The 26,244-nt window shown below is 44.0% G+C and overlaps 1 protein-coding gene across 2 annotated transcripts in view; it reads right to left on the bottom strand.

The window, feature by feature from the left end:
* Nucleotides 1–1,266: 1,266 nt before the first annotated feature.
* The window catches only part of cplane1 (ciliogenesis and planar polarity effector 1), a 28,839-nt gene continuing 3,861 nt past the window's right edge, over nt 1,267–26,244 (bottom strand). The window contains exons 10-48 of one of the 2 annotated variants that reach the window (XM_080756666.1): nt 25,360–25,548; nt 24,182–24,975; nt 23,871–24,061; nt 23,631–23,711; nt 23,359–23,526; nt 22,973–23,140; nt 22,066–22,297; nt 21,568–21,707; nt 21,240–21,457; nt 20,965–21,129; nt 20,497–20,644; nt 19,726–19,835; nt 19,488–19,637; nt 19,285–19,396; nt 18,834–19,134; nt 17,479–18,582; nt 16,684–16,781; nt 16,503–16,576; nt 16,355–16,419; nt 15,759–16,143; nt 15,296–15,664; nt 14,352–15,023; nt 13,679–13,860; nt 13,495–13,585; nt 12,842–12,911; nt 12,161–12,295; nt 11,869–11,963; nt 11,285–11,519; nt 10,947–11,170; nt 10,585–10,669; nt 10,101–10,256; nt 6,128–6,182; nt 5,900–6,031; nt 5,590–5,770; nt 5,293–5,348; nt 5,038–5,214; nt 4,079–4,218; nt 3,242–3,531; nt 1,267–2,844 (exon numbers count right to left, since the gene is read on the bottom strand). In XM_080756666.1, the coding sequence (XP_080612792.1) occupies nt 2,683–2,844; nt 3,242–3,531; nt 4,079–4,218; nt 5,038–5,214; nt 5,293–5,348; nt 5,590–5,770; nt 5,900–6,031; nt 6,128–6,182; nt 10,101–10,256; nt 10,585–10,669; nt 10,947–11,170; nt 11,285–11,519; nt 11,869–11,963; nt 12,161–12,295; nt 12,842–12,911; nt 13,495–13,585; nt 13,679–13,860; nt 14,352–15,023; nt 15,296–15,664; nt 15,759–16,143; nt 16,355–16,419; nt 16,503–16,576; nt 16,684–16,781; nt 17,479–18,582; nt 18,834–19,134; nt 19,285–19,396; nt 19,488–19,637; nt 19,726–19,835; nt 20,497–20,644; nt 20,965–21,129; nt 21,240–21,457; nt 21,568–21,707; nt 22,066–22,297; nt 22,973–23,140; nt 23,359–23,526; nt 23,631–23,711; nt 23,871–24,061; nt 24,182–24,975; nt 25,360–25,548 (8,400 nt within the window). In that variant the 3' untranslated portion in view covers nt 1,267–2,682. Of the gene's footprint in view, nt 2,845–3,241; nt 3,532–4,078; nt 4,219–5,037; nt 5,215–5,292; nt 5,349–5,589; nt 5,774–5,899; nt 6,032–6,127; nt 6,183–10,100; nt 10,257–10,584; nt 10,670–10,946; nt 11,171–11,284; nt 11,520–11,868; nt 11,964–12,160; nt 12,296–12,841; nt 12,912–13,494; nt 13,586–13,678; nt 13,861–14,351; nt 15,024–15,295; nt 15,665–15,758; nt 16,144–16,354; nt 16,420–16,502; nt 16,577–16,683; nt 16,782–17,478; nt 18,583–18,833; nt 19,135–19,284; nt 19,397–19,487; nt 19,638–19,725; nt 19,836–20,496; nt 20,645–20,964; nt 21,130–21,239; nt 21,458–21,567; nt 21,708–22,065; nt 22,298–22,972; nt 23,141–23,358; nt 23,527–23,630; nt 23,712–23,870; nt 24,062–24,181; nt 24,976–25,359; nt 25,549–26,244 lie in introns of both variants that reach the window. The other variant, XM_080756667.1, reaches the window with a different exon arrangement.

Genomic DNA, 26,244 nt, shown 5'->3' with positions numbered 1-26,244 from the left:
TATATGGGGTGGGGTTACTCACACAGGGGTGTATTGCAACATTCTTTACGCGTATGATATTGACACGCACATGTGGTTAAAACTCAGGATTTCTGGGACTGCTCCAGAGGTGAGGAACAACCACTCAGCCTGTGTCTTGAGGAAGTTCATGTATATATTAGGAGGATTTGTTGAAAGGCTTCAAAACACTATTGAAATCTATAAGTTGGACACCACCACAATGGTTTGGTCTATCATTAACACTAGAGACACACCAGCACCCGCTTCATCATATCACTCTGCCACCATCATCGGGACAAAAGTGTTTGTATTTGGGTGCAGACGGGACCCGGACCAGTTCAAGATCTATTACAACAACATCAGTGTGTTTGACACAGAGACCAACCTCTGGCTGAGCACGCCTTCCGCAGAACCTGTTCCAGAAGGACGTAGGGGTCATTCAGCCTTTGCCTACAATGGAGAGCTGTACATATTTGGTGGTGAAAACCTGAACCGGTTGTTCGATGATATGTGGAAATTCAATCCCGAGACCTTCACTTGGAAGAAGGTTGAACTTGGGCCTAAGGGGAAAGGTCCGCGTCCATCGACATCTAGGATGTGCTGTTGCATGGTGGGAGATTGTATCATCCTCTTTGGAGGATACAGATACACACCTGATGAGCTGTACATGTTAGACTTAAGTCCTAGTATGAAGACATTGTGCAAGCTAGCCGTTATCAAGTACAGACTGGAGCAATCAGGACTCCCACACAACATCAGGTGGGAACTCGCAGCCATGACTACCACCAGCAAGAGAAAGCATAGCCCACTAAAAAGAACACACAAAAAACAGCGAACCCACTAAAACTCGACTTCTAGGAAATGGAGAATTAAGGGAAAGTGATTGGCACCCTTAAAAGTACTCCCTTCATTCAGATGGGAAAGAAAGCAGGAATATGCTCAGTGATACCCAACAGGAACTAAGCATCATCATACAGCCAGGAGAATAGAGAACTCCACTACCATGTGAATTACTGATCTTGCTGTCCATCAGGAATGAATGTAGAAATTAGATGGTTTGTGAAAAGCAATGGACAGTTTATGGAAGACAGTTATGGAAGAGGACCTCACAAATCACAAGTTTAAATGAGAACCGGGAGAGGAAAATCACTGCAAAGGTGCATGGAGGCCAGTGTGTGTGTGGGTGTTTTTTTTATTTATTTTGCGGGTTCATTTTTTAGGCAATAATAAAGTGAGCAGCAGATTAGAATAGAAAATAGACACAAATAAGACATAATTTAACCTACACTTCTAGTGAGGGGAGCTCTTATCATCATATGTCATCTCATTCTCAGTTCAAGCAACTCCACTCATACCAGTCACCACAGTTTGTGACTGGAACTATAAGTGCTGCCCAAAAGTAAACAGTTGAGATCACAACTGGTTGGGGTAATGTTTAAACGTTGCCACTCCTCACTGGACCAGGATAGAGGCCCATCCCAGCCCAGCCCAGAAATGGTTTCCTCCAAAACACCTGCACCTCACTGGACTGCCCCCACTGACACAGCGCTCAGAGCCAGATCATCATGAGTCATGACCAATGTATTAGAATATGTTAGTTTACTCCATGGAACGAAAATACATCGCATGGATGCAACTGGGACGTATCCTCAGTGATGTATCCCAAGGTCATCGGGGTTTCGGGTCTCGCGAACATCATACCCCCCATTCCGGGACAGAGGTACAATTCTAGCATGTGGAGGGACTAGGCTCTGTGGGTTGCCTCCTGTCCGGGCCCCTCCTACGTCTCACCAGGTCCACTCCTGCTCTCACCAGGAGTACAGCGAGGACCTGTGCGTTGCACCAGACTCCCAGCACCAGACACTTCATTCAGGAGTGGTGGATTCTTGAGCTACTTATATCATCATCATACTATAGTTCAGCGAATGTCTGAATGTCTGAATGTCACTGACAGCGTGTTATCTCATCATTGCCTGCACCAATCACTCCCACTTTTCACACAGGCATGGACCATAATTATATGGAGGTCTTAACGGAGCCCTTTTTTCGATTTGACACATTAATGATTATTAATGAATTTATTAGTGAATAAAAACAGCCGTTTACAGCCGTTTATTTATCCGTGGTCTATCTCCGACCGAGCCACACTATTAGCACACATCTCTCCATGCCAAAAAAATAACTAATAACTTAAAATCAACTTATAGGGCCTACTGTGTGTATATAGATTGTCCCCCAGGCATTGTAATGAACAGAATAAACATGAAATCTAACCGCTTCTTCATGAGCTGAGTCAAACATATCCATGTTTCACATTCTACATTGGTTTAATTATTTAAATGAAAAGTAAATTATAATTTATAACAATTTTTATTTGATAGCTCATTGTATTTACATTCTGATTCTTGTTGCCTATGAAGAAAGTATCGTTTTGACAAGCACCAAGTATTTAAAATAAAATGTCTAAAGCGGAAAAAATTAAAACAATCAATTAGTATAATAGAGCTAGGCGGTTTGGGTTGGGTTGTTACCTTGACATGATGTAACTCCAAATGTGGACAAGAAATAAAAATAGATTGCTCCAGTGATTAGAAATTGATAATTCAAAATATGCTCCTCATTGACTTACATTGTACGCTGAGGCAGGTCTCTGTGTGACACCGGGGCACAACAAAGTATAAATTAGATAGTCCCCTCTGCCGCTACCATGCTCTCAACTGCAGCCCAGTCCAGTTTGCTGAGAGTTGTGCTTGTACTTTCCGACGGGTTCTCCATCCACTCCGTCCATGACGTGCCAGACCTGGTCACATTCTGACCATCAGTTCGCCTAGTCACACCCACACCCTAAGCAGAAAAACAAACCACATGAAACAAACAAATGATGAAACCACAACATCTCTAAACTTCGAATGCAGGGGTTTGGTGCCATTGGATCCCCAGCCAAATGAAGGATCCCGTTACAACTAGAGTTGTTCTTATATTGATCGGAAAGGTTGCCGATACTGCCCAAAAAGCTGTTAGCGGTATCGGAGTGTGCCAGTCTATGCCAATCCGATTATCACATGATATCGAGATATCATGCTCTTTTCCAGAATAAATAAATATAATAAAGGTATTTGAATGGATATCGGGAAGGACATTTTTTGAACATCTCCCATTTTAAATGAATACATTCATTCGACATTACTACAAAGCAAACACTGGATTGAGACTATAATTTAATTTATACATCCAGACATACCAGATCCATATCCAACAGGCTACGGATTTCTGGAGGGGGGTTCCATGGGCTCACGACTTCTCTTTCCTCTTGGGAATCCATCTCCCTCCGCTCCCTCCGTATTTCATCCCTTAGGACAGCATGCCTTCCAGTCGGAGATTTGCTTTGTCTCGTCTTCCCTTGTCCACAGGATTGTCTGTGCATTCCTTCAAACTGGTTGATCGTGTTTGACTTTTCACATTTTCCCTTTACGTTAGTGATCATGCCACGTCTGGTCACCTGAGACAGACAGTCCCTTGGCAGAGAAGTCACTGATCGAAAACAAAAATGTATCACATATAAACGTATGAAGTTCAACATCCTTTATGGCAGTGGTTCTCAAAGAGGGGTCCCGTGAGTTGTGTGTTGTTGCACTTATGATGTACGTGCAGTTTCTATTGAATACTAATTAAGTGGGCCATATATATTTCTTGGGTCTTTTCATGCCTTTATTGATACAGTAGTCTGACAGGAAATGGGGATAGAGATGGGGGGGGGGTGACACGCAGCAAAGGTCATCAGGATCGTGATTCAAACCTGCGACACGCTGTCAGGCTGGATAGGCAGCCTAGGTGCCCAGAAGGCTACTCCAGCTGTCCGGGCCAAGTGGGCCATATCTATTGTTAAGTTAACGTGTGAACTACTTTGTCGCTCCAGTGGCCAGCAGTCGTTATCATCTGAATAGGCACACCTAAGCCTTCACCTCGGACGCTATAATATCAGCAAAAAAACATAGGCGGCTATACCAAACAGCCCCATCCTCCTGCATATACAGAAAACACTAGCTAGGACGGTTAGCTGAATATCCAAGTGAAATACCTGGTCTTTGTAGTCCCAGCCTGTTATGAAGATTCTTTCCTCGTCTTTCAGTGTTTTCCCAAGGACAAATGTGGGGGTGAGCTTTTTGTGACTGGGACTTTGGTCTCATTCTATTACCACCAGCAGGTACACTTTGAGCCCTTTGACAAGAAAAAGCACATGCATGTTCCTCATACACCTAATTTAAGTATTGTACATAATTACTTTTGTATCGTTATTTATTTGAAATTTCACTGGAGATTCGGCACTGAGATGCAGTGCCGAATGTTCGAGAGGGTCCTCAATTAATAATTAGTATATTTATGCCTTTTAAGTGATGTTTTTAGTCACAGAGAGCATATTTTTGCACATTTTGTAAGAAGAGAACAAAAAGAAAGGAATGCATTATTTCCCCGTCTTTTAGAGATTTTGCCGATACTTTCATGAGAGTATTGCATTGTGAACCGCAGTATCAAGAGTCAATCATTACATTTTGTAGCTTTTAGTTGGTGTACCTGCTCTTCTATTCAAATGTCTTCTTGTGAACGAGCAGGACCACTACAGGTTGACAAGTACGCATGAAGCTTAAAACTCATCCAGTGCCACAGGTGGATACCAGTTTTGGCCCTCGTTGCTACCGAAGTCCATTATAAATAAAAGAAAGAATTTGTAATAAAATTGTGCATGTAATGTGAATATCATCACCTGAACACCAGATTAGAGGCATTTTCGAAATCTGGATAAAGTAAAAAAAATAATAATTAGATTTTTTTTCTCTCCAAAAAGGCGCCCATGGCAACGAGGGTGTCACGGGATAGGCGTCCATAGGCATCATGTGGCACCGAATGAGTTCAAACGGAATATATCCTCTGCTCAAACAGGCTTTCTGTATTAGCTTTAATATCAAAATGTTGGTGTATAACTCTTAAAAGGTTTATGCATACAGGGTCATCTGAAAATGTTTACTGATGCCAAGATACCTGTTTCTGCCTTTTGCACTGCCAGTGGTCTGAGCTGTAGCAGACAGTATGGAGTTAGTAGAAGGGGCTCCTTGGGTTAGCAAGGAGTTGGGCAGGGTGAGAGGAGTAGTGAGAAGGTCATTGATCAATGTACAGGCCGCATGGGTCCTCTGGGTATTTTGCTCCAAAAGCATCGCCCTGTAATGAAACAGACTACTGTTAAGCACAAACACATTAATACAGTCTGATAATATAGACATGCTGTACTGCACATACTTGTCTTTTTCCAGCTTCGTCTTCCTAATTGCAGCTGGGGTTTTGTATGTTGACTTCTGTAGAAAACAGAGGTAGGATAATAATAAGCCCAAAAAGAGTGAAAACGGCCAATGGTCATGCGTCACAATGCATTGTGAACATATATTTTTGAAAAAAGTTCAAAAAATAAAACCATAGATAGAACCACGTTTAATCTTTTTTTTTAAAGGATTTGCCTATAATGAGATGCCCAAAACAGGGTTGAAAGTTGTAAGTATACACCATTGTCAAAGAAAATACAATTGTAGCCTTTCTTACCAATGTCACAGAAGTGGAGTAAGGTCTGTACTCCCTTTCTCTCATTCCCTCTCTGTGTTTTTGATACTCTGCAAGTTTTTCTCTTTGTTTGCTCCTCATCCAAATCCTTAACTCCTTCCTATTCTCCTCTTCAAGAAGCTCATTCCTCTGCAACGTATGTCTTCTGTGCTGCTGGTCTTGCCTGCTTTCCATTACACATTTCACATTACTAGTAGTAGTCATGTTTCATGTCATGTTTTTTTTGCAGACTACGTAAAAGGGTTGTCAGGGTTCATTTACACATTTAACAACATTAAGTCATTTACAATACCTCTCGAGGTGGGCAGCTTCTGTCGTGGGCAATCCGAGATCAGTGGGAGAGAAAGCCCCTTCCTTCACCAACTCACCCAAGATATCTGCCACATCACTCAGCCCACTAAAATCCAGAGTATTATTTGCCCACCTGAGACAGGAAGAACACATAAAAAAACTAGGAGTGAATGGAGAACAATGAAATACATGTTGTTTATTACTATTAGTATGTTATGTTAAGACTTACGTTTCAGAGATTCCTGATGTTGTAGGTGCTGCTTCTGTCATCTTATCTTTCACTTCTACAGGAGAACAATCATTCAACCACACAGAGATTAAACTGGTGAGAGATACAACTGGGAAGAAATTCAACCCGACTTCCAGGCATCTACAAAATTAGTAATATGCAATTTGGACTGCTACTGCACTATAACACCTATATTCTGTTCCGGCTTGGCGGCTGTGAGTGCCTGTTGCTTCAGTGTTGGGTGACACAGCTAATGCCTAATTTATAGTCTGTTGTACGACGATGTCCCGTGCCAGAAACAGCAGATCTACAAGGTTTGTAGATGTGCTATTGTTGGTGCATGACGCAGTAAGCAGAAGCTCCATGTAGATAGTGTTTTCCAAAAGGTGCTTGCCCTGCCGTACCGTACTCATACAGCATGTATTGTGCACGCATGTATTTGTTATCATCATGAACTGCACAACATCCACATTTACTTCACAAATTAACTATCATCTACTCTCAACAAGACATTATAGGAACAGCAAGAAATACACGCGTTTCTAATAACACTAGCATGTGGGTGTTCTAGTAACATTAGCTGTTTGTCTGGTAATTAGAGATACTTGGCCTAGTCCTTCTGCATCAAGCCTGTCCATGTGGACAGACTAGTCTCAGAATTTTGGCCACATGAGCAAATCATTTGGAAGTAATTATTACTCATTTTTTCATTTGATCCATTGGCTACAACAGTTTATTAAACTCAAGTCAAGTGCCAGCTGAAAAGCCTAGTATACTATGTCAAAAATGCAGGCCCACCTATCCATCCATTATACGTATATGTGAATTATATTTTATGCCAGGCCTCAGTATAATACATATAATACATCAAGTATGTGGTATCTTCTTCTTTACCTTTGGACTTTTCCCTTCAGGGGTCGAATCATCTACCTCCATATCACCCTGTCCTCTTCTCTCATACCTTCAGGGGTCGCCACAGCGAATCATCTACCTCCATATCACCCTGTCCTCTTCTCTCATACCTTCAGGGGTCGCCACAGCCAATCATCTACCTCCATATCACCCTGTCCTCTTCTCCCTTTTCCCTTCAGGGGTCGCCACAGCCAATCATCTACCTCCATATCACCCTGTCCTCTTCTCCCTTTTCCCTTCAGGGGTCGCCACAGCCAATCATCTACCTCCATATCACCCTGTCCTCTTCTCCCTTTTCCCTTCAGGGGTCGCCACAGCCAATCATCTACCTCCATATCACCCTGTCCTCTTCTCCCTTTTCCCTTCAGGGGTCGCCACAGCCAATCATCTACCTCCATATCACCCTGTCCTCTTCTCCCTTTTCCCTTCAGGGGTCGCCACAGCCAATCATCTACCTCCATATCACCCTGTCCTCTTCTCCCTTTTCCCTTCAGGGGTCGCCACAGCCAATCATCTACCTCCATATCACCCTGTCCTCTTCTCCCTTTTCCCTTCAGGGGTCGCCACAGCCAATCATCTACCTCCATATCACCCTGTCCTCTTCTCTCATACCTTCAGGGGTCGCCACAGCCAATCATCTACCTCCATATCACCCTGTCCTCTTCTCTCATACCAACTAACTTCATGTCCTCTTTCACTACATCCATAAATCTTCTCTTTGGTCTTCCTCTTTCCTGTCTGGCAGTTCCAACCTCAATATCCTTCTACCGATATACTCATAAGCTTCGGCTTCAGCCCAAACCTTTTCAGTCACTGTAATTCTGAAACCCTCATTCTGAAATGTACTAAACTGTAAATGACTGAGATAAATAAACTAACTAACTAACTAACTAACATGTACATTTGTATCCAAACCATCTCAGTCTGGCCTCTCTGGCTTTATCTCCAAAACATCTGACATGCACTGTCCCTCTGATGTTCTCGTTCCTGATCCTATCCATCCTTGTTACTCCCAGAGAGAATCTCAACATTTTCATCTCGGCTACCTCCAGCTCTGCTTCCTGTCTTTTCCTCAGTGCGACTGTCTCTAAACCATACAGTGAACGATGAAGTGCATTGAACAGCTGGTCATGGCTCACTTAAAGGTCAGCCTCGATGACGTAGATCCTCACCAGTTTGCATATAGGAAGAACCTCTCCACTGACGATGCAATAGCATATGTGGTCCATGCTCTAACGCATCTGGAGACCCCGAGTGCCTATGCTAGACTTCTCTTCCTGGACTTCAGTTCTGCATTTAATACCATCATCCCACAGACCCTAGTGAACAAACCATCCGTTCTTGGCATATGCCCACCCCTGTGTAACTGGGTCTTGGACTCTTTAACAAACAGGCCACAGACTGTGAAGATCCGCAACATCATCTCTTCTCCCATCACCCTCAACACCGGCTCCCCCCAGGGATGCATCCTGAGACCCCTGCTATGACTGTAAGGCCAGGTACCCAAGCAACCATATTGTCGAGTTTGCGGATGACACAGCAGTGGTGGGGCTAATCTCCAACAACGAGGAGGCGGAACACCTGGAGTCGTGGTGCAGAACAAATAACCTCTGCATCAATGTCAAACAGAAAAAATAAATTATAGTGGACTTCAGAAAGATGCAGCATCATGAAGGATGCCAACCACCTCCCTTCGAGTAAGAGGCTGCGCCGTATTAAGATAAGAAAAATAGCTTCTTCTTCCCTGTAGCTGTGAGAATCATGAACTCTAGACCCTGAACTGTGACCTATGATCTGTTGATTACACATGAACTCTGTCTGCATTATGAACTTGAGCCGTGACACATAAACTGTTTATTTGAATGCTGTTTTTGTAGTGCTGGTGCTTTTTATGGGCACGTGCAATATCAGTGGGTTGTGCAAATGCTTTTTTGCACTATAGGGTTTTATTTATATTTAATGTTTTTAGACGTACTGTATTCTACCTTCTTTTATGCCTGACCAGGACCTGGGTAATCAAATTTCGTTGGAACTATGGAATGACAATAAAGCTCCTTGAGCATAGCTGGTCTCACCACCGTCTTGTACACCTTCCCTTTCATTCTTGCTGATACTTTCCTATCACACATCACACCTGACAACTTTTCTCCACCCATTCCAACCTGCTTGCACTCTTACTTAATAGCCTCATATCAATTTGCAATGCATATTGCCCCTGATGCCCCAGGCAGATTAAGTCTGGCCCCTCTCAATTGTGGGAGGACTTCACAGGCAACGTGGTGACGAGCCAACCAGATTCGTGTGGAACCAGACTATAACCAACCAGGGCCCAGTATGCAAATATGGGGCGGGACATTTGTTTTCCAGTTCAGGATAAAAATAATAATACAGCTGAAAACATGGCAGGTAGGCTAGTAAGCAACACAGCTGCAGCTAATACAATTAACAATGCAGCAGTAGGTGCATTATTATGAAATGTTAGATTTAGGTCTGTTCAGAGCCAGTATTGTCAATTGAAACATCTAATTCGAACACACTCCTGATTAATTGTATTAGCTGCAGCCATGTTGCTTACACTGTACATCACAGGGTAGTGTGTACTATAAAGGTCAGTAATATACTGTACAGCCTGCCAAGTTTTTGCTATGCTGGTATTTTCATCCTGAACTGGAAAACAAACTACAAAATCCTCCTATAGGGTTTTCACCCCCCTGTAATTATTATCTACCAGTACATTGCAGATCACTACAAGAGTCGCCCTCACGACAACCCTGGGAGAACTATTAACGCCTAACACACAAAGACAAACTACTGTATGCTCATTGCTCTGAGGATCTGCTGTCATTGTAGCCTGTATTGTTAATTTGTTACATGTAGAGACAATCTGGCTTTTCAGTCAGAGTGGTCAGTGCACGTTCTGTGCTCCCAGAATGCTACTTCAGATTCAGACTTGTTCAAAATTTCCTCGCGACCAGAGAGACACTACTATGGTGTGCTCAGAGCGTATTTGTACGACTTTTAATACATTTGGATGATAATGTGCAATAAACATAAAATTCACCTGAAGGACTGTGAAGGTTTGAAGAAGCATTTCTATAAATAGCAGCAGTCCCGGGAGAAAGAAAGGACTCTAGTTCAGGAATGGAGCGATTGTAGCCTTCCTCCTCGTCTCTACAAGCATTTGGTTCAATCAAAGTGTGTTGTTGTGGTGTCCATGCTGAAACAAAGAGGGGACATTCATTATATTGTGAGTAGCGTTCTAATCCGTATGTCACTAATGATGTGATAATAATCAAATTCCTGTCTGCGTTTTATTAACTTGGCTATCAAATCAGGATTTATGTGGGCTCCCTGATTAGCAAGGTTGGTTCAGTTGTGACATAAACAGAGTGCATAGTCAAATAAGAACACCTGGAAGCTGGATAGTGTGGGTTTATATTAAGATAACAATATTAATACCCAGAGTTCCGATCTGGCTGTGACAATAGTAAACATTTTTGGTCTTTCTTTTACAATTTTTAATTAGGAAATGTCTGTCGTCAAACCTCTTTTTGGCACATCTAGGATGACTGTTTTGTTCTTCACATCAGGGGCAGTGACTGGTGTAAGTGTCTCAATGGTATTCACCAACTAGAGGAGAAAGACAAGTGAGAGAGAGACAAACTGGAAATTGGACGTCTTCAAGCTTCTATCTTGACTGCTTAACCCTGTTTCCCGAGTTTATTGATTTAGTCTTTGCCTGCTAAACCCAAGTGTGTGAAAAGAATATAACATTAGGTTCGGGTTCAGGTTTCAAATAAGGAGGTACCAGTCAGGCTCAGTCAGGTGAAAATCACGGTTATGGGCGGGGCTCTGGCTTAATCTTCATGATCAATGCAGACCTCCAAGAAGGCTCAGGACAACATACCAGCCTGGAGTTGGCAAACTCCATCTCCATGTGGTCTGCAATCCTTTGCAGGGCTGCCAACTGGGCATCCATCTCTGACAGGCGGGCAGAGACCTGGACAATTGGAGGTACAGGTAAGCTGCTCGCGGTATCACAGCCCACCGACGGACTGGTCCTGTGCTGCAGTAGGCTGACTGTCACTGGGTCTCCACTGGGCTCAACAGGCTGGAGAGTCTCAGGGACGTCTATGCGGTACACAAGAAATTAGGGTCCAGCTGGAATAAAACCTATTCTACTTTAACAATATTGTGCTTTTTCTTTTTCCATTTTGATTTCATTCCATTCTAAAGGCTCAATACCTGTAGGAATTATGGGTCTAGGGCTCCCCTCTGTAGCCATTACAGAGGTATGTGCAGCAGTAGGGGCATCATTAATAACAGAAACAGCCATTAAATGGAGTTCTGCCGAAGTAGGAGAAGGGGGCTGGATGGAAGGAACATGCTGTATCGCTGGGCTGGGACAGGCTGGTAGGTCCTGGAGCAGGGCTCCATCTTCCAAGTCAATGACATTGATGAACTGGTGGCCCTGAAGTTCCTGAGTGAGAGACAGACAGATGAAATTGGGAAGAGACAATTGGGAGAGTGAGAAATGGAAAGAGACAAGGAGAGACAGATAAAGTGAGATGGGTTGCCATATAGTGGATTTCTTGTTCTCTTACATCACTGTTTCTCAACTACAGGTCCAGGGACTACCAGGGATCCAAATGGACCCTTTTGAGTATGTAACTCTGAGAGCGTACAAAGGGAACCAAATGTTTTTTTTTTTTACACTCTCAGAGTTAAATAAACAGATTTCCACTGTAGATTGGGGTCCCAGAGATAATTTTTAAGTATCAAATTGGGGTCTTTGAAATTCCAAAAAAGGATGAGAATGACTGTCTTACATGATCCCTGTGCATTTCCTGTGTGTCTTGATCAGGGGGTTGAAGATGCAGAGGGGGGGACGAATCAGGAGGAAGCACTGCAGCAGAAGATTGTGCTGTGTGGAGAGAGAGAGCGCGCGCGCACACACACACACACACACACACACACACACACACACACACACACACACACACACACACACACACACACACACACACACACACAGGAGTGGCTACTGTGAGTACAATGTTCATTAAACTGGTATTGCATTGACTTAAATAGTGTAGAAAATGGTCTCCATTCTCTGCTCACCTGGTTCTGTATTGGTGCAAACATCATGAGTTTCAGGGGGTCTCTTGTGAGTGGAGGCAAAGGCATGAAGCTCAGCTGTGGTGGACATTGCCTTGTCCAGCAATCTTTGGCCAATCAGCATGGAGTCAAAGGACCCTGGAATAATAGGTTCATAAATATAAATGCTCTTAAGGTCCCCACACACCAGGCGCAATTTTCGGATTTATAGCGGCGTTTCTCCATCGGTTTTCCAAAAAACGCGTCCAGTGTGCAACCACCTTTAGGTTGTAAACCAGTGGTTCCCAAACTTTTTTACCAATTTAATTTCAAGAACCCCCAGTTTGACATGAATTAGGCTACGGACCTTCCATTTAATGGCATTTCTATCTCTGGGACCCCCAATTGTAAAACCAATGTCAATTTAAGTTTTGATTTTGGAAATGAATATTTTCACCCATGTGTTGGTGAGTATTTATGTTGACTTTGAGAAGGCTAAGATGATAATCTATGACAAAACAACATGCACTTACTGTCTCTGTCCCTCTATAAAAAATAAATAAAATAAAGGCGAAAGCCACAAAAAAGAAAAAACATCACCTTTTTGTCTCAATATTTCTAATTGCCCACATTTGAATTCCAAATGTCTATTTGTTTGGCCCTAGATAAAGTAGGCTATAATCCCAGGATGAATATGATACTCACCAAAGCCCTGCTCAACAGTAGACTCTACTTCATCGGCAACAAGTTCCTCATTTACAGTTGTATCTGTTGGCTGAAGATGCATGGTTTCATATTTAAAATAGCAGCTCTACAAGTTCATAACGTGTCATGATGTGATGCGTTGTGAGCTTGGAGATCAGCTATTTTCTCTATAATACATAGTATATCCCTATATACTATGTATAGGGATATATACCCTCAAGTGGTTAATTGCGACGAAAACCTGCATCTCCCGTCTGTCTGTTAATTAGTTAGTCCCTCCACGCCTCCATATATGGTCACGCCTCGTGACATCGCCGGGACATCCCACCTCCATATATGGCTAATGGTGGCATGACGTGTCATATATGAAGATCACAACGCTGACCTCATCTAACCCTCGATCATCACCTAGATCTGCATATATGGAGCCGGCTAGCAACTCTACATCTGACCTCAAACCCTTAGATCTCCATATATGGAGCTGACCTGTTCTGACATTCCATATATTGTTCCTTCCCTACCCGTCCTTCCTGTCGCCCAGCGGTCTGCCGTCACCCAGGCAGATGCGTGCACGCTTCTCGCCCTCAGGCGTTCTTACTGGTATTAGTAAAGGTAACATGAATTCGGAATGTAGTTAAGTGACATTGATCTACCTCTTGCATAGGAATGATGGAATGATTTGGTCTGAATGTGACCTCTGCTCTCTCTCCTTTCCTCCTCATCCTTTCCTCTTTCCTCTTCTGCCTAAAAAGCAACACACAAAGTAAGTATGGCATGCTGTGAGACACGTTACACTATGCACATATTGTATAAAAACATAAGATGTGATGCATAAACCTCTTGCTGGAATAGGAGCTGGTGGACCAGGCAACATTGTCAGAGGTCTGACTGTCTGGGTGTACACTGAGAAGCCGAAGGCCCGTTTCTCCTGCCTTCTGCCTCCCGATATCTAAGATAGCTAAGTCCTCCAGAGAGATGAGACGGGTTGCTTGGACTGGAGGGGCAGCGATGGGCCGCATCTAATATGGAAAACACAAGTTCATATTGTACATGTTACAGATTATGATTCAGTGATATCTAACGTTATCCACTTTTCGGGGCATTTTACAAAATATGTACAAAAACCTATTCAGAAAAACTAAAAATAAATATAAAATCTACAAGGTTTCAATGTATCTGCAACGCTATATTATATTCATTCTCCTTTTGAAATAGGGTCTTAGTCACATGAATCCTAGCATGTAAATGTCATAATAATAGGCACACATTTGGTTAAAATTGGTGAACATTCGCTAAAAATAAACCATCTAAATACCAGATACCAAGAGATTTGGTTTATAGGGACCATGTAGAGACCCCAAGAAGGGGTGCATGTGACCAAGTATATATAGTATATATACTTGGTCACATGCACATGCATTATATACCCATGGAGGAGTGTACGGGTACATAGAGGTAGGACAACAAAGTATAGGGATTAAATTACATTAAAATAAATGGGCCTGCCTACCATTCTGGGTTCAGGATCTATGTGTAGTAGTTGGATACTTGTGGGTTCTCCTATGGGGACTGAGATGATAGTGGAGGATCTCCGGGTAGGAGGTAATGATGCTTGAGGGACAGCGGTGAAGCACTGTGGCTCAGGCTGAAAGTGTAACAGACGCAGACCCTGGTTTGGAGGAGGTCTGTGAACAGGGAGAGCAGGGAAGATCTGAGGAGGCTCTGAACCTCTGGGTCTCGACAAGCAGCAATCCGTCTTCAGGGTCGGCTCAGGTGAAGGATTCGTAGGTAGGTCCAGGTTGAGGTGTCTGGGTGGAACGTTGGACTCCTTTTCCATAACCCTCCTGTTGTCCTCTTCTCCCTGTTCTTTCAAGCCGACTTGATCAAGGTTGAGGTTGCGGTGGGAGGGTCCCATGATTTCTCTCTTCTCTGTGCATGGGGCCCAGGCCTTCCTGACAGGCCTCTGCGGTGGCAGTAGGGGAGGGTGGGGCTCAAGCCCAGAGACCTGGCGAGCAGGGATATCCCAAGTGTCGCCATAAGAGGGTGCTATCAAAGGAGTTCTGGGAATGCTCTGGTTGGATTCCATGGTGGTCAAAAGTCCCTGAGAGGATGGGATCAACCTTCTCCTCCCCCTGCATGGGCTTCCAGGTAGCTCTGCCTGGACTGACAATGGCTCCATATCCTGTAGTAAGACCAAGAAAAGAAAAACACACCATTAAATTAAATGGTTTAAGATTATTATTCTGATTCTGAGGAAACTATAGTATGTTTATTAACACATAGAACCTTAATTTATTAACCCACTGACTCACACAATGCATTGAAATCTGGCACATTGTGAGCTTGTAGATCGGCTATTTTCTGCAAAGCTATTTAGTGTAGAGTCAAATTTGAAGGGGGCATAGGGGTCTCCAGTCACCTAAAGAGGGCTTATAACGACCAACTTGACATTACCTGAGAAGTAGACACTGGGTTGCCATTGGAAGGCAGATTTCTGTTGACTGACTGGTGTAATTGTAGTCTAATAGGTGACAGCTCTACTGAGCTCTGTGGGGCTGGGTCCACAGGCCTGGATACAGGGGCCTGACTAGGCTGAGTGCTCTGACATCCAGACACCGAACCAGCAGTCTGTGTCTGAAGCCCAGCGGAAATGTTAGTACTGGAAGATACGAAATTTGGTTGCCAGAGGTTGGTGGCACTTGAGGATTGCATGTTGAGGTTTGATGGGTTCACATCGGACTGGCCCAGGATACTATTCTGCTGAATAAATGGAAAGTTGGCAAAGAAGGCTCCCGCCACCTGCATCAGGCTCATGAAGTTGATCTGTAGCAAATAAAGACACAAAAACACAGTCAATTTATGGAAAAACAAACAAAAGAAAAAATATTTTTTCTATTCTTCCAGCACTTGCTCCTACCTGGACCATTCTGAACAGCTCATCATTCAAAAGCTGTCTCACAGGCTCTGTCTGCGCCGGTGGGGGCTGACTGGGAATAGTAGTAACAGTGGGAGTGTTAGCTGTGGAGCTCTGTGAACGATGGAGTGAAGGAGTGACCGGTGTGTTGTGAGGCTGAACTCCAGTTGAACTAGGGACTACTGTTTCATCAACAGGCTCCATTCCAGTTGAACTAGGGACTACTGTTTCATCAACAGGCTCCATTCCCGTTGGACTAGGGATTACGGTTTCATCAACAGGCTCCATTTCCGTTGGACTAGGGATTACCGTTTCATCCACAGGCTCCACTCCAGGGACAAGATGGAGTTGAGGCGCAGCTTCTGAGCTTGCGGTCCTGCTGGAACCTCTGAGAAAAAGGACAAATAAAACCATGACTTGTACAACACAAAACAGCTAAATATGAGAGAAATAATTTCTAACTAACTTCATTTTTTGGAAGTTAATGACAAATATGATACCAACGGTGGTTTGCATACTCAATTGAGCCAATGCCATTACATAACAATAGCTCAAATAAGTTTACTAGATATTTGAAATAATTATTTTTATTAACTCACTGAGAAGTTGTGTTGGAAACGTCTTCATCTCTCCGCGAGCAGTGTACTTCTCCAAGAGTTAAAGCCTAGAAATGAAGAGTAACAGTTAGACCTCAGCATTTCCTTATTGACAATAACTGTTGCCACTGTAATATGAATGTTTACTGACCGGCTCATGATGTGAGTGGATGTGTCCAGAGGTGTTCCCATTAGAACGACAGGACTCACTGGCACCACAATTGTCTATGATGATACACAAAAATCTACATGTCATTTTATATTCTCTCCTTAAGGTTTTCTCAAATTACATTTCAGGTACTCTTCTGATCTACAATATTCAAATATCATACCCTCTTTTTCGAGTGTCATGTCAAAGGTCACTTGTTCTTGGTCATTATGGTGTGATGTCAAGTCTGACGTCTCCCTCTCTGGTCCTTCGGAGTCAGATCTGGTACAGGAAAACACAAGATCAGATTATTCTATATACAGTAATAACTAGTCAAATATGTGGATCTCAGGATCCACATTTTTAGAAACGACTCCAATGTGGATCTCAGACTTCATGTGAGCAGCCTGTAACAGCAGTAATCTATGACGCAAGCCGCCATGACGTACAGTATGACAAGTTTGGGCAAGGTTTCAGTGCGATCACTTGGCTGATGAGTGAATATCAACATCCTAATACATCCTAATACCGGGGGGGTCAAATCGTGACAGGCAATTCCTGCTGTCAAAATGACCCCCCCAGTCAAAAAACACTTTGTTTGAAATAGACACTCATGCTTTCCAAGGTGTGATTTGGGGTCCTAAGGATGAATACAAAATGTATATCAACATCGTAAAACCAAAATGTTGAATTGTGGGTTTGAGCTCACATTGATGTTGATGTTGATGTAAATCAAAAGGGGGGTACCTATCAGTGGGGAGTGTTGGCTCACAGCCCCATTGACTTTAATTATGAAATGACAGTTGAATAATTATGTCCAAAACTATAAAACATGTGCAAAGATTTGTGGAAGTACTTCTATGGCCTACTGGTGGTGTGTGCATTAGGTGCTGATCGGTCCAGTGGTTTGCGGATTGCTCTGCGCACGCACACGCACGCACGCGCACAAACGCACAGTATAAAAACCTGAGATACTCACAAGGACAGTTCCCCTTGCTGTGGATCTTGATCAGGAACGTCAATGGGTGTGTTTGCTGATCCAGGGTAGCCTGTATCCACACTGCTATCCCTCTCAAGGTTCCAGCCCTCCTCTAGTTGTTGCACTGAAGCCACAGTCCCATGTCTTTCTGGAACATGGACCTGTTGCTCCGTCCAGCTGGGCAGTGCAGCAGTGTACCTGCGCTCCATCAAGCTAAGGGCTGTGAGGACAGCCGGCACCGAGGCTTTGACTCGGATCATTACACCTTTCTCATCACTCCCCGTCTTCCTGTTGGAGTGTCCTAATAGCAGCCTCCGGTCAGCCCAGCGTACCATCCACTCCAGCAGCCTGCTCAGCTCAGGGAACTGAGCCTCCAGTTTTCGGTCAAGGCCCTGTTGTAGTTCCACTTGTGCCTCCACGCAAATTAGAGAGTCGAGCAACAAGCGCTCCGTCAGCTGCTCCGGTGGAACGGGGCCAGACTCAAAGTCCCGGTGACCTCCCTTACTGCTCGGATCTGTGGCTCTGCTGGCCTGCTGGCGGAGCCCAAATAAACCCTGTTGCTTTCCAGCTCGCAGGCCAGGGAAGGATGTAACAGAAAGGTTGGATGTGGACACGGGGGCTTCACTCCACACCGTGGAAGGCGGTGGCTCAAGAGTATAACTTTTGTCGTTTGACTTATAGCAGTGCCCAGCTCTGAAAATGGCAGCATTGCTGTCCCCATGTCCCCTTGAATGGTGCCAGTCCCGCTGACGGCGATGGAGAGTGGTGAGCACGTCAAAGGTGAAGGAGTGCAGCTCTCTGTCCCTTAGCTGGGAGCAGAAGCCATTCAGTAGAGGAGGTTCAGAGCCCGAGTCTGTTCCCTCAGCATCGTCCTTCTCCAGGACATAGCTGAGGAAGAGCTCCAGGTAACGGAGGTATTCCTGGTCCTCCAGCTCAAACTCCCAAGTACCAACCACAGGCAGGGAGAGCTGCTCCACCTTAGGCTGCCCTTCAGATCCCTCACACGGGGTCCTGCAACTCTCACTCTCCTCCTGGATGACCTTCTGCCTCTTGACAGAATGTCTCTGTGCATCTGCTTTGCCTCTTACTTTTACCCTCTTGTCCCTGAGATGGACAAACACAGACAGTCCACAGAATAAGATCCGAACCCCTCCAAAATGCACATTGAAATTAAAATGTAGCCAGCTGCCAAACACATGTTTGCTTTTATAACATGGAGCATGGACAGGTTTTCACATTTTGGTGCAGGGGAAAAATAGTGCATGCCATTATATTTACTAAAATTAAGTGATTCATTGCTGTTGATCGATGAATAGTTTCACCCCACAGAAGGCCTAATATTGTAACTTGGTTACCTGGCCATGGGTTTGCTTGGCAGATCAGGAGAGAGAGCCTCTGACGTAGCTGTGTCGCCATCACTGTATACCAAGGGGTGACCAGCATCAGTCAGGGTGCCGCTACTCAGACTGGCCCCTAGAGGGAGCCGCCCTAAGATGGCTGTCCCCACACCTCCCCTGTCTTCCTCCTCTCTTTCCCACAGGCAAACTTCAAGAGGTGCCAGGTGTCTCTTTAGACGCTTTAAGTGCTTCCTCCTCTGTCTGAGTTTGTCTTGAATGACAATCATCATCATCTCACCCGCCTCCTCTTTTTCCGCTACTGAAGAAGACAGAGAATGCATCAGGGCTGCAACTATCGATTATTTTCTTTCGATTACTTTTTCGATGAATCGAATATTCGAGAATGATGATAATAAAGTGAAAGCACGGTGCTTCGGAGCAACCTATTGGTGAAGAGACGTAGCATTACCTGGGACAGTGCATTGCCTCAGCCTCTGCAGAAGTGAGTTGTACTTCTCTCTCAGGGGAACTCTGACAGACTCCTCCTCTTCTGGGAAGGCAAGCACCAGGCTCTCTGCCACCTAGGATGAACCATGAAATGTCTTCTTTTACACAACAAAACAACATACCAGTGCATGTTTTGTAAATAAACACAGGAAATAGGCAGTTTACCATGGAGACGGGAGGTAGTTCTGACACAAGGCTGAGCAGCATGTCCTGAAGTATCTCCTCAGCATTGAGGAAGCCAGAGAAGGGAATGAAACGGCAGGCCCAGCGGAGAGCCTCTTCACAGGAAGGTCTCCCCTCAGAATCACCAGAAACCTGGGGAACAAATACAGTTATCTAGGGGGTATAAAGGGTAGAGGCTATGCTACACACTTACTACACTAAATGGGTAGGCATACAGTACCTGCATATCGGTGTGATGATGTCTTACAGCCTGGTACTTCCTGCAAGAATTAGACAGCTGATCCCTGACATGAAGCATCCAGCACAGGCCACATAGCTCTCTGAAACAAACTGGTGAAGAACGCAAAAGCTAAATGTTAATCTTCTTATCGAATAAGAATAAATAATTTTGAGTGCTGCCTGTATCAAATGTTTTCTGTAACTTCTCACCTTCGTCTTCAGTGTTTGTCACTCAAAATTGTCCATTCATTGTGAATGGCATTTAATGTTTGTGTTAGGACAAAGTTTGTGTTAGCACACACACTAAAAGCTGGACATAGCAGGGGCTAGCACCCCTCAAAAATAACGGCATCGTAGAACCAATGCAAAGACGTTAGGGTGGTCCTTCAAATTGGGCCTGTATCAGGATTGGTTTTCAAAACAGTGGCCTTTAATTTGTTAGCACTGGTTTTCTCCACCCTTCAATTGAATTTAGATTTTCAGTATCAGTAGGCAGAGATCTGATAATCTGGCTTAATAGAACACTAACCCAGTCACTGAAAGGCATATCCGTATACTATACTGTAGCTCAGTACAATAATTTCAAGTACCCTCAGATTGATATGCATTATATTGCATATATTTTAATCTCTGGGAACCGAAATCCTCAAGAGTTACAGACCCCTAAGGTTCCATTTGGTATCAATCATTTAGCTGGTCACCCTGGAAACCCCTCATGGACCCCTGGGGGTCCCCAGACCCCATGTTGAGAGTGTGCCATAGATCTTCTTACTAATAGTTTGAATAGTGACAGGATCCAGTTGGACGTCTCTTTTGGATCCCTGCCTGAAAAATCCACTACGGCTAATGAACTTCATGAGGCCATCTGGGAAAGGCTCCTCTTCCTCGCTAGCAGAGGGATAGGAGTATTTCTGCTTTATCTGAAAACAAACCAAGACCATTGAGAAGAGATAGAGTTTTCATAGCATAGTGAAAACAAAACGTTAAAAATAGAATACAGTACATGTTTTCAATCAATGTAAAATAACACCCAAATCAACACTACCAGAACAGAGTGGACCATAAAATAACAATGACCATCCCTCAGTGATTAAACCTTACCCAACATTGATGCAGCGTTACAATAGTAAGTCAACTATAATGTATTCTCTCCAGGAATCCTTTCTCTCTACACTTTCACACAACACAAGAAACATGTTTTTTTTACATTGTATCCTGTCCTTGGCTGGAATGTATGTACCTTGTGTAGTAGATGTTTGGCGCGACGGAGATTTCTGATGTACCACTGGACTGCAGGACGACAGCAACGGGCAGATCTCAGAAGCAAAAGTAATCTTCGAAGCACTGCGGACAACTTGTGACGGGTCGCAACTTCTGAGAGCTCTGTAAACGTCCCTACAGGGTCCTAAAAAATTAAACAAATACACGCATGCACATAGATTTGTTTCTGGTAGATACTGTTATTTGGATTTGTTTTACTTTACTGTGATAAATCTCTTCTGCTGAGTGGAGTACCTGTGTGTTTGAAGCAGGCTGGGGACAGTAGAGAGGCGGTGCAGGTAGATACAGTCCACTGGGCACTAGAGCAGGCAAGCTGGAGGACAGGTCTTTAGCAGATTCCAACAAGGCAGTCAGGGGTTCAGATACAATATCTACTCCAGCCATAACTGAAGCCTTCAGAATCTCCTGCACCGAAACCTGTATTAATTCCCAATCTTCTCCTTCCAACGAGTCTAGTGGAAATGTAAGTATAAAAACAAGACATTGGAAAAGGTTAAAATAAATAGGAATTTCTGTTATGCACAGCTAAATAATCAGCTTGATATTTCCATGACTCACAAACCTGTTAAGCTCTTGTAGTCATTACTATCTTCTTTAGGTTCGTGTGAGACAGTTTTTCTACCAAGCAGAGACTCTAGCTGAGCTTGGAAGATGTGCCCTGGTTCTAAGACTGTTGTAAGGTGGAGTTCTCGCAGCCTATGTCTGTAACGAGAGGCACACAGCAACCATAAACACATACATGTTCATGCTTTTTATTTCAGATAGGTCAATGCAGAGAGACAGGAAACCAAGGACAGGGGAAAGAGGGTTACATATTCTGGTGATTCATAACCATTTGATTTTGTGAAAATTAAATTAATTAATTATATGACATACTACTTTTAACAAATACCCTTTATTCTCACAGAATCAAAGGTTTTATGTGCATGATTTACCAGGATCCTGGTTTGCTCATTGATACAATATTTTTGCAAATCTCCATGGGAAAAATGAATGGGAATGAAAAAACCCACGCTCACTGCTATGCCCTATATTAACAGTATGCTATGCACCCACTGACCGAGTGAAGTCGTAGTGCTCGGTGCTGTAAAGGGTATAGGCCAGGCCAAGAGAAGCTGCAGTCTTCCAGTCCCCAAGAACATGAGCCAGCCACACAGCCTCAGGCAGAAGCCCGCCCAGCAGTAAGAGGTCCAGGGCATACTCTACTGTCCACACTGCTGACAGCTGCTGCCCACGCACTGCCCCCGCCACCTTCTCCTGACACAGGGGCACCAGGCGCCCAACTCCCACGGCTGGGGAAAGAGAAGAAAAGAGAACCTTACCAACCAGTAGGGGTGCAACAGTCATGAATCAATTTAATCGATTTTCTTGTGGTGCAAACATAGGGTGCAGCACTCCAATGCCCAGCTATGTCCGTCCCTCCCTATGTCTGTCTGTCTGTCTGTCTGTCTGTCTGTCTGTCTGTCTGTCTGTCTGTCTGTCTGTCTGTATGTATGTTTAGGGTACCAACAGGTGACAAAGTGGCGCTGTTGAGCTTCACACTGTGCACCGGCGCATGATGGGAAGCTGATTTCTTTTTGCACCACTCACTTCAGACAGGTCTGATTTTAAATGAATACATTTTAATCAAATATTAAAAAGAATAATAATAATAATCTAAAACACAGAAAATGACAGATTTACAAGCTCAAAATGCTCTATGAGCTTGTAGATACCGTAGTCTATTTTCTGAATTTCAGTTATCAGTTATACCACAAAGAATGAAATAGGGATAAAGTGGTTAATCAGACAAATCAAGCAACAGAAGAAAAATAAAATGTGCTTCTCAATTATTCGATTAATCACAAAGTAATCACCAAAAATTCAAAAAACAGCGGTTACATCCCTAACCACCAGACACATAGCAGAGACACACAGGTATATTACTAACTATGCAATAGCAAAAGATGACTGTGAGTGTGCATCACCATGTGGCACGTGTAGAGGGGGCAGGACATCTACACTGTGTGGAGGCAGAATGTAGAGGGCTTGGTTGGTAAAGTAAGAGGCCATGAACCTCCCCAGAGTTTGAACCACTGCATATGCTGCCTCACTGTGGATGTCCTTCGGTATCCCTAAGCCAGGAGGAGTGTCTGCTACAGGATGCAAAGACAGAGCACATTAATAAAACGTATTATTTATATAATTTTGATTTTGAGCAAACATTTTATTTTAAACTCAAATCTTTACTTCTGGGAGTCCCTGGAACAAAATATGCGGCGGCCAAATACATTTTTTCTTCAAACAAAAAACAGCCTCAGGTCTTAATAAGTTAAATAAGAATTACAGCTAAGTGTTGTTGAGCCAAGCAGACCTGTTGCAGAGGTACTGTAGTCCTGGTTCTGATGTCCATCACTGTACAGTATCTGGCGGGCCATGTGGTCACCCAGCGCCTGGGCTTCTCTCAAACGATACTGGAACAACAGCCCGTAGAGGAGGGCCAGGCACAGCCGTGTCTCTTTGAACACCCTGCGATTACAATCTGACGAAGATAACTCATCATGATTCATATTCCATTCTACTTTGTAAGTGAACAACTAGTGCAAATTCATGAATAACCTATAAAGTCGAAGCCATGTTTCTCACTTATTTTTGTCTCTGTTGATATTTCTGACCTCCACGCATCGGTACTCTGCGAGTAGAAGCCAAACAGGAAGTGTTGTTCTCCTGGGTGGGGGGGGGGGGGGACAGGGACAGGGACAGGACACATGAAGTCAAATGTTTTTTTCGCAAAATTTACACTCATATTATCGGGTCCTAGAAATTAAAAGGTTTGAGAACCACAGCTCCAGCCATAGATTGTACACAGATTGTACACTATCCCACCTGAATAACTCAACAGTGCAGGCCCTTCATCAAGCCTCTCTCCTGTACTCTGAATGGCTGTCTGAATTTGTTCCAGGATCATAGACACGTGGTCCTCTTCCTCGTCCCATCCATGGCAACCTCTGGTGCCTTTAAGCTCCTCCATGTACTGCCTGGTAGCCCTGTAAAGCCACTGCCACACTCCCAACAACCTACGCAAAAATGAAAACAGGATCATTCACAGTCAACACACTTAAGAAACACTTAAGAAACACTGGCAAAGAGAGACAGGAAATGGACAGGAAAAAAAACAGTGTAGAAAATTCCTCTACCTGCTTGACGGTCGCTGGGGGACAGGGAGTAGTGCCTGCTGCACACGGCTTGGTTTCCCTTCCTGCTCATCCTGAAGCAGAGGCACATGGTAGCTGTCTGACGACCAGGACTTTGGTGGCTGAGGGACAGATTTCTCCTGAGTAACGGCCCAGCCGGTTCTCAGCCGTAGACTGTAGGTCTGGTCAAGACTGTCAGACACTGTCTGCAGTATAAGTAGGGCTGTGTGTAGGCTCTGGGAGGATATTTGACAGCCAGGCTGGCCACTCTGGTAGCATTCAGGGGGAGGAAACAGCAGCATGCGCAACAAATGTTGGCTGAGCTCTACCATTAAGCCCATACAACCCCACCCTTCTGCACGATTGGCATCCCAGGGAAGAAAAGAAAGAATGTTCCTGAGTAGACTGAGGAGCCGAGTATAAAAAGATATGTCCTTTTTTCCAGTGTGGGCCAAGGAGGCAGGGATCAATCGGAGGGAAGCAACCAGTCGTATCATACAGTGAACCGTGTACCTCATGAGATGTTTCCTGTGTTCCACAGTGCCTCCCAACGATACACCTAGAGCCCATGCTATCAGCAGACTACCCTGAACGCGATCAAGTTCACTGAGAATTTCTGAATGAACAGAGTCTGAGTGATTCTCGGGGGCTGGGACAGGAATGGCTCCAGAGCCAGCCTGGGAGTCTGACATGGCATGGAGGGTGTCAAACATTGAGGCGAACTCCAGACGACCACCTTCCTCCATATGAGAACCAGCAGGTTGTCCGTCTAAATCAGAATCGTCCTCAAATAATGCCTAGAAAAACGACATACAGATTAGAGACATCAATGTAAATAAACAAGAATCAGTCATAACTGCCAGGTGCAGAACGCTCTCATTTACGAACATCTACATTATAATCAGTTTGTGTGCCGCAGCCTCTACCTCAGCTCACGGCTTCACGTTGCAGATTCAGAGTATGCCGTTCAGAGTCAGACTATGGGTTTTATGGGTAAGTCTCCCATTGGCTTAGAGGCAGCCTAGAGACGATGCAGCCAATCATGAAAAAGTATCCACGTATACGGTCGCTACTAGAGGTAGTAGCAATTTCTAGCAAATGTAGTCCAGGCGCTTTTCATGCACCTGGCAAAAAGATACATCCGCTATGATCCATTAGCAGACATTGAGAATCAGACACACCTGTACTTTGTGAAGAAGCTCAGTGGTGTCCCCCAGGATTCCCTGGTCTTGTAGGAAAATGGGAAGAGTGGAGTCAGCAGTAGCTGGTGCAGAGTCAGTGACCCTAGATGGATCCATGGGTCTCAGCTCCTCCATGCTGCCAACGGGGTTCAAACAACTCATAGACTCCAACCAGGCCTTTGCGTGAATCTAAGGGGATTTGAAAGACAATAGTCATTAGCCCTTTTCAAACTGTTTTTTTTTTGCAGTAGGAGGATTATCTTTAATCCAATCTGGGAACCCATCAGAGGGGGAAAAAAATAAAATAAGTTTTTCCCCCCACTTTGAATTTGCCTCTGGGGGCACCGCCCAATACCCCAGTGTAGAGGCCGAGTGTTGGCCTGTTCACTCCCCTTCAGCCCGCCTCTTCCGGTGGTGAATCTTTGTTTACATTCCCAATAACAACAGAATCTACATGTTGTAATGGGAGTTGCTGACATATTATCTAGGACATATCTTTAAGCGTGTGAGGATCAAAAATAATTATGATCATGACACATTAATGCAAGTTAGTGGATGGAGCATGGAGGTAAAAAATAAAAAGAATAAAAAAAATAACTTGCAGACATTAGGTTGATTTTCAGACCATTAATAGTAACGCCATAGAGTCCACAGAATAATGTACTGTACAATGTCAGTATTTTACTTCTGAATGTACTAATCTAACTCAGAACTGTATGTTAAAATATATTCTGCATTTCAGTCAATTAAGATAATTCTAATACACAGTATTCTGCCAAATCTAACCCCCACAGCATTGCATTTGTTTTTCTTCCAGGAAACATAGTAGTTTAATTTTTTATAGTTGTGTTCTGCCATGTTTAATAGCCCAATTACTATGACTCA

This window comes from Protomyctophum bolini, assembly GCF_963924005.1.
Source record: "Protomyctophum bolini genome assembly, chromosome: 22".
In the NCBI taxonomy this organism is placed as follows: domain Eukaryota; kingdom Metazoa; phylum Chordata; class Actinopteri; order Myctophiformes; family Myctophidae; genus Protomyctophum; species Protomyctophum bolini.
The sequence above is the reverse complement of the archived record's forward strand: the minus strand, read 5'-3'. Positions and strand labels throughout refer to the sequence as shown.